This window comes from Onychostruthus taczanowskii, unplaced genomic scaffold, assembly GCF_017590055.1.
Source record: "Onychostruthus taczanowskii isolate IOZ18803 unplaced genomic scaffold, ASM1759005v1 scaffold26, whole genome shotgun sequence".
Classification (NCBI taxonomy): Eukaryota; Metazoa; Chordata; class Aves; order Passeriformes; family Passeridae; genus Onychostruthus; species Onychostruthus taczanowskii.
The window spans coordinates 6,300,437-6,316,763 of NW_024499906.1; the positions used below are offsets into that span (position 1 = coordinate 6,300,437).

A 16,327-nucleotide genomic window follows, 5' to 3' on the forward strand; every position below is an offset into this window, starting at 1 on the left:
ATTCTGTCAAATAGATGTCTCAGGTAAGAAGAATCCAGGAGGAAGAGTAGGTGTTTCATTTGGGAAACACTTACTGGTTTCCTCTTTTGTTCATTTAGTATACAAGAAAATTGACAGGAATGTCATGTCCTGTATGGTATTTTGGTCACATTGGAGAATATAGGTTAGGGTAAGGGGATGGTACAGAGTCGATTTCCAAAGGCCGTTATTGCAAAAGAATCTTCAGTGTTTACTGATAAGAGGTAATTTAAGATTAGGATTAATGAATCAGATACCTTCTTCACGTGAAGGCTGATAAAGCTCCTTTCTTAAATTGTGATGTAAATCTAAATTCAGTGTCACAGCTTTCAGGATAGCAAATAAAGGGATATAAGGTATATTTTAAAAAAGTTTAGGTGATGAGAGTACTGCATCTAATAGTGCACTTTAAAATGAGTGAAAATTAGGTGATGAGAGTACTGCATCTAATAGTGCACTTTAAAATGAGTGGAGGTCGTATTGGGTAATGAAACCAGAATAGAGAGCCTTTGCTATTATTACAGTGATTTTCTCAAAAATCTAAATTCCAAGGTCTATTTTAAGGCACCAAAAGGAGGTTTCTGTGTTAATAATTATTTCAAGCCTGAGGGAGATACGTGTTCTGTTTTAATGGATCAGTGGTTGCAACTGTATCAGTTGACTCCACTTTGAGTTTTACTATTTTGGTTTGTTCTCCCATGGCTAAATTGCTTCAGTCCTTTGCTGCTTAGCTAGTAACTAAGCAGTTTTGCATAGTGTATAGACAAAAGCAAGCTAGTAGCTGATTATTTCTGTTGCTTCATTAATCCTTATGTTTATTATAATCCTTCATTAATCAACTCAGTCTGATCTATTTTACCATCATCAGATTAAATGTTTGGTCTTTTACTGTACTAGACTATTTCACTTTCTACTGTTAAGAACAGTTTGAAACTTGCTCAGAGTTAAGTGAAACCAGAACAGAATTTGAATGTAAATGCTATGATAGCTTTTTATTGATTTTTAGTTTTTTATATTCACATCTAGCATTGATGATATCTACCCAAGTAAAAAGGATTCAGATTCAGGTGTTGGTAGTGATAATGGTGATAAACGTTTGTCAGCAACAGAGGTAAGTTACCTGCCTTTTGTGTCAAATTCCTCTCCCAGCACTCATATTTTGACTGTATTTTAAGTCTGGTAGTAATGTGAAAAGATTTTTAGACTTAAACCTCTGCAACCATATCCTTGACATGAATTTTACACTAAGAAATGGCTAAAACAAAGATAAAAGGAGACTGTGGGTGTTTTTGATTTGATTTTTTTTTTGGTCTGTGCACTGTCTGGAGTGGGCATGAGATACTTGCTTCCAAATGGTTACAGACTTACCAATAGTCAAAACCCTCTACAGTTTTCTGGCAGTTTACATAATCTAGAGAATGAGAAACAAACCAGAATTCTGCTGTTTTCAACAAAGTAAACATGGTAACAGGTTACAAGCTGATGACTTATGGCATATTTTTCCGTTTGCCTGATTAGTCTTTCCTGTTGGGAACTTAGAGTGCCCAGTCTCAGTATGTTCTGTGAGGTGGTTATGGAAGATTGCTATAGTGTAGAAACTTCAGAAACTTTGCAGATTTTAATGTGTTTGAATATTCTGATAGCTAGGCTATGCTGAAAATAAACCTTCAGCTCTTTTCCTGAACTTTGCTGTCTGACTGAGCAAAGAGAAAGGGTAGCTTTGTGGGACTAGTGTTGTCCTAAGCACCTAGAACTGATTCACAGTTTTTCTGAGGCACTCTTTAGCTGAACAGGGCACTAAATCTGTGTGGAGTTGAACTGACTAGACAATGATAACTAAGTAAATAATTAGTGATGATGATCTTTCTGAAATATACAGTAATGGGATTTGTGGCCTGACCTAATGGGAAAGGCCTCACATTAAAAGGATCACCTTCTTGCTACTTAAAATAGTTTTGCACTGATTCTTTAGTGTTTTTGTCCTCCTTTGAGGAAAAGGGATTTTGTTTCTTTTGGAACAAATGTATGAAGAATCAAGCTTAGGTACTGAATTTATAGTTACTCAAAAGCAAATTGAACATGAGTCCACTTACTCATTGACTGGTCTTCTAAATACAATAGTACTTTAAAAAAAAAGCCATGTGAACTTCCAAGTGTTTGGGCAAGTTTCTTGGTAGATGGAAATGAAGTAGAAGTGTTACGAATTCTAGCCAAATCTCTAATGGCTTACCTCTAGCTGTAGGAGCATTCAGTCTGTTCAGAGACACTTACAAACTGTTTTGCCAGTCTTCCTCTTCCTGAAGCTCAGTTGGCTTGGTAATGAAACTTTTATCCCAGGATTTCCTGATTTCCTCTTTAGCTATAAATATCACCTTTAGAAAATGGATCATGTTACCTGTAATCAAAAGATAGCAATTGAAATGCTGCAAAAAATATTTTGAAAACTACCAACAATGAACCAATACGTTTTAACTAGCACAAAACTTTTTTATATAAGAACGATTTGCTCATTCTGTCATCACCTGATTGCTGCTCTACTTTTTAGGAGAAATAGATGCTGAGATCCATAATCCCAAATGCATTTGGTGGTAAATTTACCACACACTTTTCTTCTGATATGACCTTTAATACCTGTGTAACGCATGGGAATTGTGCAAAAAATACTAGCATGATGCAAATACATGCTCACATGTGTTGTTAATTACAGTCAGAAAGTTACATACCAAACTTCAGATAAACATTAAATGATCAGTCATAATCATTAAAACATTATTCTGGAGGTTTTCTAAATGAATATAAATTACTGTTTAGTGTGTAGTGTAGTGGCTATTGAGTTTCTGTTCTTTTACAGAAAATACTACAATGTTATTTTTCATATGTAACCTAATAACATAAATGAATCACTTGTTTTAACACTAATATAGTTTTTACAAAGCTTGCTAATTGACTTTGGATGAATACACAGAAGAGGGAGTACTTGATGACATGAACTGCTTATATATCTCTCTTGGACTTTGTAGGGTCCTTACAGCACCAGTTTTCCCAGGTATAGGGACAGTTTTCCCATCCTGGGCATTTCAAGTGAAAGATAATTTGTAGTGTTGCTATAAAATTGTTCATTGCAACTTGAAGGTAAATTCTGCCTTAAGGCAGTCTACCATTTACCTCATCTTTTAGGCAAAATACAGCATTTTGATTATTTTTCTCCATTTGGCCTTATTTTTCCTTTTGTTAAAATTCATTAGAATGAAATTAGAATGGTGTCTGTGCTTTATTACCTGCATGAATGATGCATTAGTACCAGCAGGAATATATATGAAGAATCTTTCAAAGTGCATCATCTCAATTCTGTCTTAGAATAATGTTAGGTATTTTTGATTCCGATTTGTCTATTGTCTTCTCTTGCTGTCTCAATAAAAAATAAAACTGTAGAAGAAGGAAGTTGAATACAGTATTTCACCTGTGAAGGACTGATACCTTTGTATTATCCAAGGCTGCTTTGGATAGTTTTTGTTTCATAGTATAGTGGCAGGAAACACCTGGAAAACTAGTTGCAGAATTCTGTAGGTCCTGAAAGTGAGGCATAGCCTGTTAAAGGAATATTTTTTTGTTTCCAAATTGAATGGTCTGTTCCTTTTTTTTATACCAACACTCCAAAATATTTTCTTCAAAGTGCGTGTTACTCTGCTGAGGGGAAGAAGAAAAAATTGTAACTGTTTCAGATCGAACTTCTAATAATGTGTATAGGAACATTTTACTGTACTATTTTCAAAGGATAGTTGAAAAATTACACAGCATGAACTTTGATCTAGAATAATCAAATTTAGAACTTAAATGTCATATGAGATACAGCCTGAAAGAGAAGGAACTTCACTGTAATACTGGTTGTCTGAATGAATTTATATTGTACCTGTCTTTTTTTTTTTAAAAGCTGTTGGATTGTCATTGCTTCAGATCTAGAAGACTTTTGTGCTTAGGGTACTTGGAGTGTAATTTATTTTCTGTTGGAGATACTATTTGGTTTCATTTTAAAATATCATTAATTTTAAAATTTGAAATTTATTTTGAAAAGGCTTTATGACACCCCTCAACACCCTTTTTTTCCTCCTTAAGTTTTTTCTCCTTAAGCCAAAAAATACAGCCAGTGAATTCATAGAGTTAATAACATGCAGTTTATTAATCAGAAAGAACATTCATCATGGTCCACATTTACAACATGTTTTGAGTCCAAGGTATTCTTGGAAAATAGGAATAACCACGTGTATCTTTGATGGGGTTTTTAAGAGCAAGTTGGATTTGCTCCCTCCTTTATCACAAACTTTGGCTTCAGGAGTTAGAAAAAATACTTTCTACATAGATTGTGAACATCTAAAAGTAGCAAGAATGTAAAACTTCTACTAGAAGCTGGCTAGAATTAAATAACTGATTATATGTAACACATTTCATTACCAATCTTTTTTGATACAGTTGTCTGAACTGATAAAATGGGGAATATAATTTCCTTAAAAAATTTTTTCAAGGATATTGAAAAAAGTGCCATTTGTATTATGGCAGTTATAATCACAGAATACATGTATGGAAAATGTATGCACAGTGTAATAAGTTACAGAAACACAGAGCATTTAAAGAATGAGCAGCACTCATAGGCTTTCTGGAAAATACATTTGCAAAGTTCTGAGACTGTTGTAGTGGTAAGTTCACTGTCTCAGGGGAGCAAGAATAGAAACTTGGCCTCTTCTGCAAACTGTGGTTCTGCTCTGGCTCACGTCAGGAGGGGATGTGAGCAAGTCCCTCTTGAACAGGTCATTGCTGGCCTTGCAGAGAAACAGAGCCATAGTGTCCCAGTGGCCTGGGACAGAATTGTGTCTGTGCTTAGCTGTGCAGCTGCTATCTGTAACGTCATAGACAGGATAGGTTTGTTAGATACAAGTGAAGTGTTTTAGTGTACCAGCTAATAGAGCTGAAAAAAATGGGTGAGCTTTTAAGTCAGAAAAAGCTAATGTACTTGAGAGTCTATGTTTTGGTTTGGTTTTTTTTTTTTTTTTTCAGCTCTGTCAGCATAATTAAAGATATTGCCTTGCTTGGTGTTGGTCTTGCTTGCTGTAGGCATTCAGTTCAGAAGCTGCATGGTAAAGCAGGGAAGAAGAGTTGTGGAGGGGAAAAAAAAAGGGCTCAGTGTTTCTACACACTTTAGTGGCTGCAAGGAGGCCCCATTTTCAGCTGCCCCAGGCAAGCACAGACAGCAGCACGGTGCAGTGGTGTCAGTGCAAGGAGAGGACTAGTGCCAGTGAGTAAGACAGGAAAAGAGAACATGTGAATTGTTCTACTTGGCAGACCTCATGTGAGGATATATTCAGCGTGACTACAACTTCTTACTACAGGATGTGGTCATGTTAGATGCTCTGTTATCCTCTCCCATGTTAATTTGCAGCTCTTTAGTGAGCAATCTTGTTAACATGTACATTTTTGTCATTCTTGGTTTGAGCTGGGACTAGTGTTTCTCTTATTTTTTCCTAGCCATCTGATGAAGATACTATCAGCTTTAATGTTCCAATGTCGGACATTTTGGAAGAAGATCATATTATAAAGGATGATTCAGGTCACCATGCTAACTCAAGAAAAGGTTGGAATGTAAAAAAACAGGGAAATTCTGTTGTTGATTCCATGCCTGCCTGCTTACCCAGAGGGCTTTCAGCATGCATATGCAGTTGTGTAAAAATGGAAGAAGTATGCTACTTAGAAAATCTTTACTATACTGAATTATTTACTGTCTAGTAATTTTCAACAGCGTTTCCAAAACACTTGCTGCACCTTGTCTCAAGAGTTAATAAGATCTGATTCTGACTGGGGGAAGAAAACTTCAAGTTGGTTTGAGCCATGCTGTCCTTCAATGAATATCAATGTTCAGTAATTTAGCCAAGTGCAGTAATGGAGTCCAGCTATTTCTATATATAAAAAGCTTTTTTAGTCAGTCAACATCACCTCGGGAAATAAGTAAATCTCTGTGTATTTTGTGAGATATCTAATTTTATCCAATTTTTTAAAAGTAACTTACAATTTTCTAAATTACACTACGTACTGATAAACAATGGTTCTCCAAGTTCTGCACATAGTAATAATAGCAGGATGAAGTCTGGAAGTTGCATATGGAAACCACATTAATAGGAGATGGCACATCCTCAGTGTTACCCACTTTAGTGAACTTCCATGGACAACTCATCAGAATTTGGTAGAATATGAAGAGAGATAACAGGATTTTATCCTACGGTGTTTATTAGCAAACTGGAGAGGGTAAATCATAGGATCATATCCTTGGAGATAGTCTATGTAGACAAAAGATAAGGGCAGGCTCTAAATAATTTTGCTGGGTGTTTGATGGTTTATTACAGCACAGTAACTCTGAAATTGCATTCAATTGCAAGTCACTGCCTAAGACATCTGAATTTCTTAAAACACTGAACAGTTGTCCAGATGTGTTCTTGTATTGGTACTGGCAAGGCAGACTTGATGTAGTTCAAAACTGGCTCCTTCAGTGCTTGCTGTAATGCTTCTGATATACCACTATATACCCAGAAAATGGATTGGCATCACTGTTTGCAAAGACAGGATCTTAACCTGTTTAAAATTTTTAATGTGAATTTAAACTTCATTTTTGAGGTCATTCTTCTGTCTTTTTTTTTTTTTTTCATTGCTGTTCCTAGTGGAATTCCATCAAGGATCTTCTCACACGTTTGTCAATGATAAGTCACGAGAAACAGGAAACCAGTTTGATGAACAGGATACTCTTACTACTGAATTTATGAGCTACATTAAGGCAAGTTTGTGACAATGTTAAGTAGGAAAACTATTTCTGCTATTTTTGTAAGTGCAGAGTAAACAGGAATGATAAATAGCAGATATTTTAATGAATAAGAGACTGCAGCTGATATGAATTGTTTTAAAAATATGCAGAAAGCAAAAATAAGCAGGTAGGTTTGAAATTATTACAACTGATGTAGGACAATTTACCCGGAACTCTATTTAGGATATGTGAGAGTTATCCTTTAACTATGTTTAAGGCTTTAAGAAAAATGGCAGGTTTTTTCTGTGCTATTTGCTTTATATTTTGAGTAGAGTGATTTATTTTGTTTGTTACATTGCTAAAATGCAAGATGTCTTTGTGCTAGCTGTGGTGGCTAAAGTTTTGAAGTAATGCTATGGTACTGAAATACATTTTCTCAATTTTTTAAACATTATAGTAGCAGTTGAGAGATCCTTAAAGACAATTTAAATTACCTTCTAGAATAAGTGCTGCATTTTTGTTGTCTTATGGTATGTACCCTTGTTACAGGAAAACATCATGGTCTTTATTCCTGTAAGGTGAAGAAACATGAAAAAGAATGGCTTTATTCATTCTTCTAGGGATTGTCACTGGGAAATGAGCCATCATTGGAGAGTGTTAGAGAAGCTGGTACACTCTTCAGTGTCCCATACATCAGAATTGGGTAGAATTTGTTGGTACAGGATAATGCAACTGATGTGCCAAACACATGACACAAAAGAGGATAAGCCTCTGTTTTCTGCTGTTTCTTCTCTAGAAGTACAAATATATATTCATTCAGAGAGCTTCTGTCTTTACTGGCAGCTGAACTACTTCAGTGTTCCTGCCTGTCTGAGATGAAAGAGTTGCAAAACACCAAGTGGAAGCATTAAAGAGATTCAGGTTTTCAAATAAGTAGCGCTTCGTGTTTATAGGTGTGGGGGGATCTAATTTGACTACATTGAACCCAAACTAACTGACTGACTGATGTGAATTCCTGGATGCAACTTTTGTTCCAATTTGTTCCTTTTAAAAAAGAAATGATTCATGGCTGTCAAAATTGTCAAATAGGAATCCTGTTAATAATTATGCATGAAATATGTAATTGCCACTGTTTGCATGTTTGGAAGTTCCTTGCTTTGTAAACAAATCTGGCTGCAGTAGGAGAGCAAGGAGAAGGAGAGTTGGGATCGTGCTTAATTGAAGCATTGTTTCTATATGCCAGAAAGTCACAAGTGCAATCTGGGACGTAGAACAAAGACTTCTTATGCCGCTTGACTTTCTTGTCACAGTAAAGGGAGGGTAAGGGCTGTTGACCTCAATAAAATCTTCTGAATAGAAGATCTTGTAATCAGTATCTTAGGAGTGAGGAATGGAGCAGAAGTGTTAGATTGTTTCAACCAGCCAACCTAAGATGTTACATAAATTAGGTCAGTACTGAGTTGGAAAGCAGAATTTATCTGCCTACTTAATTGCAAAGTTCAGTTCTCATTATCACTTTTGTCTGCTTACAGAGCAGAGCAGCAGAGTGTGATGAATTATTGAGAATAGAAGAGGACACACAATGGCAAGCAGACGAAATGTGAGTATTTTTTATGTGTCTATTAATAATTAGCTATGTCATTTAATTAGTTTGACCAGGACTGGTGTGACTTTGCTGTTTAATAATTTTGAAGATTTGGAGGCATGACAATAGCATAACCTTGCACTTTGTGTGTGCTCAGTGTTTTACATTTTATTGCTGAAGAGAGTGAATGTTATATTAATAATTACTAATTAGTTTGTATGCCCCAATAACTTTTTATCTGAGTAGATTGCAATCTTTTTTAATTAGGTACTTTGATATTTTGTTTATTAAAGGCATTGCTGAAAAGGGATCATTCAAACTTGTAAGATCTAAATTTAATGTACATTTTAAAAATCAATTTAGTTAGAAAACATATCGTATTCTTTTTCTTACTTGTCATAATTTTAACCTTGAAGCAATCATTATTTTTTATATATATTACTTCCAGAGTAGAACAAGTGAACATCAGTTGCTAAGTGCATAAGGAAAGGAAATTCAGCATGACTGTACTGTGAAGTTGTCACTCATCAGAACAGTGTAGTCCTATATGGTATTAAAAAAAGACCCAAACCTGAAGGAAGGAAAGAATAAATACTTTCTGAAAGAGCCTTATTCGCAGAACTAACGGGAGGTTTATTTCTAATCCCCAAAAAGAGCTATAAATGTTGAAAAGCAAAAGAAAGCAAGCTGACCTTTATAAAATCTCATTGAATTTACTATTTGTGCTGAAACAGTACATGGGATGAGTGCCTTTAAGAGTCAGATACTGGTGAATAAAGTTTTAGAAGTCAGATACTGGTGAATAAAGTTTTAGAAGTCATTCTGTTCAGTTGAATACTTAAAGTTTTACTTCATCACATTAATTTCTGTATGTTTTACGCTGGGGATCTTTGTTAAGGACAAAGTGTTGGAGAGTTTCTTCAGAAGAAGCTTTTTCCTTAAATTCAGCACATCCCAGTGTGCAGAGAGGCTATTTTTCCCCCTACAGTGTTTGCATGCCAGTTGGAAGGTAGACCTCTCACACTGAAGTTCACACTACCCTTGATAATTGCTGTTGTACTTTTTTTTTGAATGTTTTTGTTTTTTGTTATAGACTAAATTTATCAGAAGAACAAACTATTGATATAGCAATGATAGAACAACTAAGAGAAGCTGTAGATTTATTACAAGATTCCAACAGGTATGCTTACAGTAGCATATATATAATAGTATAATAATATAATGTATTATATTTTAAATTTTTTTGTGAATTACGTTAGAGTTCTCTTTTAAGTGACAACTGAAAGCTCTCTGGAGTTACCAAGTGCTTTGTTAGCATACCAGTGTGTACAAGGTAGTTGAGAAGGAAACTCAAATTCTCTCTCGAGTGTCTAGACAAGATTCCCAGTAAAATAAGAAGGCATAAAAGAAACCTAAAACCAGAGGTGAGGACACCCCTTAACCACTCATCTCATGTGCACTACTGTGCTTATCTGCAGTTTTGTCCAGGATTGTCACATTTCTTTTAGGGACTATAAATTTTCGTCTTACTCATGCTTGGTATATGTCGTTGGAATGAGAAGGGCTTCTGGCTCATCTTCATACCAATTCAGTGAAGCACATTAAGGAGGTGCCTGAATTAGTGGGGGAGTTTCTTTAGTTTTCTGAAATCCAAAGGAGGAAGAGGAAAAGAAAGTTACTTAGATTTCCCCTGACTGCAGAAGACAAGCTTTTATGATTTAGATGCCCATTTTAAGTGGCCAAAGTCTCATAGAATGGCTCTGGAACTGCAGCTAAACAAAATAAGTATTTAAAAGAAAGGAAGTGATTGCCCTACTGGAAAGGTATGACAGTGGTGGTGCCTGTAGTTCTGTCTGTCTGTATGCTTGCTCCTGCTTTTCTTAGTGTAATCACCTTCAGAAATTGAGTTCATTTCAAAACTCATTTTATTTCTTACTTCTATGAAGTAGCTGATTTGCAGCTTCATTTCTCTGAAGACTAGAAACCTCCTTGTCACTTCAGCCTTAAGTATGCTTGGTTCTCTTTCCTCCCTTGATAGCTACTTGCTTTTGTGACTACACTGTTCTTTACTTTAAATGCCTATTTTGAACTGCTTTTTTACCTAGCAGACTTTTGTACTTTTAGGACAGAAATTTATTCCTGCTAGTATTTATAGAGAGACAGCTGGTTTTATTTTGCATTGTGTAAAGAATACTTGAATTTTTGAATCATACACTAAATACTTGAATAAAAAATATTTTTTCTTAACAAAATGTTGTAAAATTAGGAAATAGATAATTAGGAAATCTCTTTAGTTCCTTTAGCTTCCTAATACCATTGTTTCTGCATCTCATATGAGGCTTATTAGTTTGTCGGAAGAGTGTAGTAGTTAAAAAAGGAAAGTGTTTGTTTTGGAAAAAACACCAGCAAAATATTTCAGTTGTTAGCCTGATAAATTTTGTCATTTTGCTTTTTTGTTTCCCAACATTGTCCTAATATTTCCTACATATTTAGATACTTCTATTAAATTGAGAAGGTCAATAAAATACAGGAAATCTGGCTTTTGTTTACACACAGATACTTTTAGCAAATTTCAAAAATTACTTTTAAAGTGGCTAATCATGTCATGTATGTCTGTATTTCTCTACTGTTGTTTTTACAGCATGTTGGGGGGTTTGTGGCTGCACTTTCTTTTTCTCACCTTAAAATATGAGCATTTATATTTAATATTCTGAGCACCATATAGGCTTTTCAATATACACCTCCTGTATGTTAGCATCCAGATCTAAGCAGCAAGATACATTTGAGTACCTAGTACTTGTCAAATGATGCTTTCAGTCCTCTGGGCCATGGGCTCCTCTTCTCTTTTATTTTTTTTTCAATAATTACTGGATTTTATGGCATTTTGTTATATACTTGCTTTATGTAAAGCAGTGTGAGAAATTTTTTGGTTTCATACTCAAGAGTTTTTGTGTGTATCCAGATCCAGAAAGGAGTGTAAATGCTTTTGTTGCTCCTTACTTTAAGATGCACAAAACTGGCATTTGCTTTTAACTTAAACCTAGAGCATGTCAACCATTGTGACTTTTTCCAGTTTCCTTTGTGCATCCATGTAACTCTGGTGACCTAGTCAAGGTAACCTGGTTGAAATAACTAACTCAATCCAGGACCATCCTTATCTCACACTGAAGGCCCTTTAGGAGAAAACACTGTAGCGACTGGAGCAGTTGGTGATGCTGGTGCACTTAATGTGCACTGACTGGAATTCTTTCAAGCTGTTTTTGCTAGTGGGTGTGATTATTAAACTTATAAAATGTTTGTCCAGTTACTGTTGGTTTAGTGTTCTGCAAAGTTTAAAATCTGCATACCCTGTTACACACAGGCAGCATTTTGTTTCTGGGAAGAGATTTCAGATTCAACCTTTTTCAGTATTTTCAATGCTTGCATTGTATTTCTATATTTGCTTTCCTGTATTTCCTATTTTCTTTCATTTTCTATTTTACTGCTTTATTTTCAGCCACTGTGAATTAAGTGGAAATATCTAGGCAGAGCTGTGGCTTCCATTTGAACACTGGGTTGTAGAGGTTAGGTACAGAAATCTGCAGGTTTCTAGATAACAACACGGTTGTTGGTAGTAAACAGGTCCTTTTGTGTTGATACAAGCCATTGCTCAGGGGGGTACTTTGCAAATGAAACCATGAATGATGCTTTAGACTGAACTGAAGCATCAGGAGGCATTTCCAAAAGCTCTTAAGAGATGACGCTGAACAGGTTAAAATGATAACTATAAAAATAGTTCATGTATGTATTTGTTTGAAATTAAATATTGAACAGAATTGTTACCAAAGTTATATCCCAGTACAATGTTTTTATTTCAAACCTTGCAGATTAAGCATGGATATTTCAGAGAGCAGTGCTGTGAATCTGTATCCCACAGAACAGTTTTATAATTTCAAGACTCTACAGTAAAGTGTGTTTATATACCTTCTTTAGAAAAAAAAAATTGTTAGATGCACCATGTTCAAGTTGCTACACAATGAATTACATATTTGCCTTTGTCTTTATACATAGTGGTCAAATACAGATGGACATGTCTTCTCTTGGTCAGGTATGTTAATGAGTGTATAATTACAAAATGTTCTGGGGGGAAAGACAGAAAATGAGCCCACATTTTCATCAATTAGTAATTTGCCAAGTAGGGGAGGTAAGAAGTAAGTAGGCTGAAGGGCAAAAATAATTCTTTAACATATTTATGGAATTGTGGGGCTTGCTTGTTTGTTTTTGTCTCTGTATGTGTCTGTAGATGTAAAATTTTTTGGTGTTTATCTATTACTTTTTCATTTTAGTTTCCCCACCCTGTATCTCCATATGTCAGTTCAGCTATGCTTCATCATCTACCATTTGACCCACCTGCCCTGTGCCCCCCCTCCCCCATCTCCACCTTTTGGTGTAGGAAAACAGTATTTTCATTAAGGATAAGCCCAAAATAATTTGCAAAATAAAAATCAGTGTTTTTCCAGAGTACTGTCTACAGTTACAGAGAGTGTAGTTAAAGTATGGGGTTTGAGTTTTACAGTGTGATATATGTTGCTGATTATTTGTTCTGTGTCCTGTCTGGTGAAATAATTTTTTAAATGAAGTAGTTGGTTTACATTTGTATTATCCACCTGTTAGTGTTGGATCTGCACTTACATAGTATCTACTTGTTTCTCTGTCTGCTTTATATCACAATATTTGTAAGAAATACTTCAATGTAATGCTATGCAAAAAGAAAAAAAAAAATTCTATTTCCAGTAGTACAGACGGAAGAGTTCTTTATCTTACAGAGAGAAAATCCTGAAGAGGAACTGGAATTCCAGAGGAGGAGGGAGTTGATTATGGAGAAAGCAAAGCCTGAAGCAAGGACTTGTGAACAGGGTGAAAAATGGTCATTGAGCCAGGTATGGAAGTGTCCAGATGCAATAAATGTGGAAACATTTGGAATGGATCATTGCATTCTGTCAATTTGTGTGCAGAGATGATGGGTTTAGGACCAGTGTGGGGATTGGGCTATTTTTTGCCTTAGCATGAATCTCAAGATTTGACTGCAAATGGGAAGTTGATTAAGACCTATCCCTTTAGAAAAATCCAATATAATAAATATATATTTAATATAAAATAAATAATATTTATATCCAATAAAAGCATAGTAGTTGCAGGGGTTGCATTCCCCTGGAAAAAAAATGTTGTCTCAGTGTTAGATCTTCAAGAAAATTAAGCACCTATCTCCTTTTCTCCCCTTACCCCAAATATTCTTTTGTAGTTGTACAAGTTTCTAAGTTTATGTTAACAGCAGTTTTTGTATTCTGTTTAATATTGCAAGCAGACTGTATATAGGTTGAGATTATAGTTTTTAAAGTTTCAAAAATATTTTAAAATTTGTACATTTTAATGATCCAGAAATGTAGAGCTGCAAAAAAACCATAAATATTTGGGGTGTATGTTATTGCTTCAGAACTTGCTATGTAGGGATTTTGTGGCTGCACTTGGCAAGGAGATTGTGAGAACAAAATTACAGAAGATGCTGTCTATATTGGCAGTACCTTAATATTGTCTGTTCTATCCAGAAGTAGGAGGGTTTTTTTGTTTATCTTGATGTTTTTCACATGTTCATGTATATAATCATTATAATATCAAATACTACTGTGATAAAGCTCTGTGGCTGTTGGGACCTAAGGGTTCCAAGTGCTCTCTTTTGTTTCCATTTTTTGTCAATTTAAAAAAAAATTGACCCTAGGGAAATTGTTGAATTATAATTTACTTTTACTTATGCCAGTTGTCTTTCTGCTGAGTTATGATTGCTGCTGAATTAATGATTTTGTTTCATGTTTATCAGTGTGGTGTACATGTTTCCAATGTAACCATAATAGAAATGGTAACAAAAGATATGTTATATTGCAATTATAAATGCAATTGTTTACAGAATACTTTTCTTTTCAAATCTGTATTGAAAATCTATATTTGAAAATGAAATCTTCGTGATAGTTTAATTAAAAGAAATATGCTGCATTTTAAGCAACAAACGTTAAAACCTTATAAATACACTTATAATCCCTTAGTATTGAAGCAAAAAAGTTAATGACAAATCTGTGTGAATTGTTTCCACATGCATTTAAAAAAATTATTCAGCTAGCAATAGAAGTATATATGATTAATGCAAATTATTCATTTCAGTGGAAAAAAAAATTAATGTGTGTCTGACTATAATTAGTAAAATTTCCCATTGCAGTGTATCTGAAATTATGTTTGTTGTCTTGTCTTTTTTTTTTTTTTCTTTTTTTTTTTTTTTACTTTCGTGCAGAATGATCTATTTGTTTGGAACACAAGCGGACAGACCTCTCACAATGAGGTTAGATGTCATTTGTTTGTCCCTTTGTTTTATATGAATGTTTCATAGATTAAATGAAACATAACTGAATTCCACAGAACTGAGATTTGCATCAGAAATGAATATATGGTTTGCTTGGCGTTGGTTTAATCTTGTCATCTCAGAGATTTACTAGGGTATAAAAATATGCTTTCAGATCAATTTGTTTCAGAGTTATGCAGTTTAGTATAAAACATTTAATTTTTTTACATTTTCTCCATTCAGACACATTTTTTTAATTTTTCTTTTTTTAATTCTTCCTCATTCAACAAGATTTTCTATTGATTTCAGTGCAATTTCTTTTTGCACATTTGTGTCATGTCCTTGATTAGTTTTCAGAGAGGAATCTAATTTTATTGATACTGTAGCTTTCTCTTGTAAATCTCATTGGAAGATCAAAAAAGCAAAAACCGTATGGAGCTCCTTATAGAGATTATTGACTTTTTTTTTTTTTTTTTCAGAAGTAGGGCTTCTCTCTCTATACTGCATTGGGCATAAGCATATTGCAAATTTGTGAGCACACAGCCACCATCCACCAGACTTGGTGATGGGAATTCTGTAGTTCCCAGATCCCAGTGGAATCACTTTGTAAGTGGGATTCCCATTATGGGGTTTGGTCATAGGACTCTTTCTGTGTTGCCATTGGTGGTATGATGCTGCTCCCTTCTTCCTGCTACAACTCTTAGCCTAGTTCAGGGTCAGGGGAGATCCTGCTCTGAGGCATAAGCTTAATTTCCTCTTTACTGTTTTTTAATGCAGAAATATGGTGTTGAATGGAAAATACCATGCAGAATAGTAATTAATTCTGTGAAAGAAACAAATGTGTCTAAGGAAAAGACATGCCTTTGCTTTGGTTTTTTAAATGTACTCTGCCACAAAATGTATGTTTGGTGGAACCAAATGATGACATGGGAGAAAACTGATAAATAATTGAGCTTATTTATAACTAGCGGAAATATCTTGCTGTCTTTTGTCAGAAACTCATATTTTCTAACAGAGAAATGGGGTGCAGTAAAAAAGGAAGATTTCATAGGTTTGGGACTATATTGTGATCAGATTATGGGAATTGTTATAGCATGCAGTAGTGTTAACTTTTGCATTTTGCATGATCATATATGCTGAGATACATTCTGGGTGTTATTCTAACTTTGATGTATGTTCTTGAATTACACAGGATAAGGATAAAAGTCCAGCAATGTCTCCTACTACAAACACCACAATTCCTTTTGGCCTGAAGCCACGATCAGGTAATGTGAGAAAACAGTTTGTGTGTACTGGTGTGGGGTTTTTGCATCTCTGTTATGTTTAGATATCTCTATTTTTCCCCATGAAGAAGTAAGCAATGTAACATTTTCTGTACAACGGTTAGAAGAAGCTTGGAACATTTAAAGGTTCTCTAGTTTTGAATCAAGATTGAATTTTTAAGAAGTATTTATTTGGCACGTTATATATGGATCAATTTTCATCCATTACTAGTAAATTCAGTGTTTTATAAAATTATATGTATATTAAAAATGTGTTTGGATATAACTACACATTTTATATGCGTATACATATT

At 34.7% G+C, this 16,327-nt stretch overlaps 1 protein-coding gene across 4 annotated transcripts in view; it reads left to right on the forward strand.

Moving 5' to 3' along the window:
- Positions 1–16,327, forward strand: part of LRCH1 (leucine rich repeats and calponin homology domain containing 1) — a 116,421-nt gene that overhangs the window by 65,365 nt on the left and 34,729 nt on the right. For 3 of the 4 annotated variants that reach the window (XM_041407332.1, XM_041407331.1, XM_041407330.1), the window contains exons 7-15: positions 1,045–1,129; positions 5,536–5,641; positions 6,720–6,832; positions 8,332–8,399; positions 9,478–9,564; positions 12,435–12,471; positions 13,190–13,303; positions 14,704–14,751; positions 15,944–16,016. In XM_041407332.1, coding sequence (XP_041263266.1) covers positions 1,045–1,129; positions 5,536–5,641; positions 6,720–6,832; positions 8,332–8,399; positions 9,478–9,564; positions 12,435–12,471; positions 13,190–13,303; positions 14,704–14,751; positions 15,944–16,016 — 731 coding nt within the window. The remainder of the gene's footprint in view (positions 1–1,044; positions 1,130–5,535; positions 5,642–6,719; positions 6,833–8,331; positions 8,400–9,477; positions 9,565–12,434; positions 12,472–13,189; positions 13,304–14,703; positions 14,752–15,943; positions 16,017–16,327) is intronic. The other variant, XM_041407333.1, reaches the window with a different exon arrangement.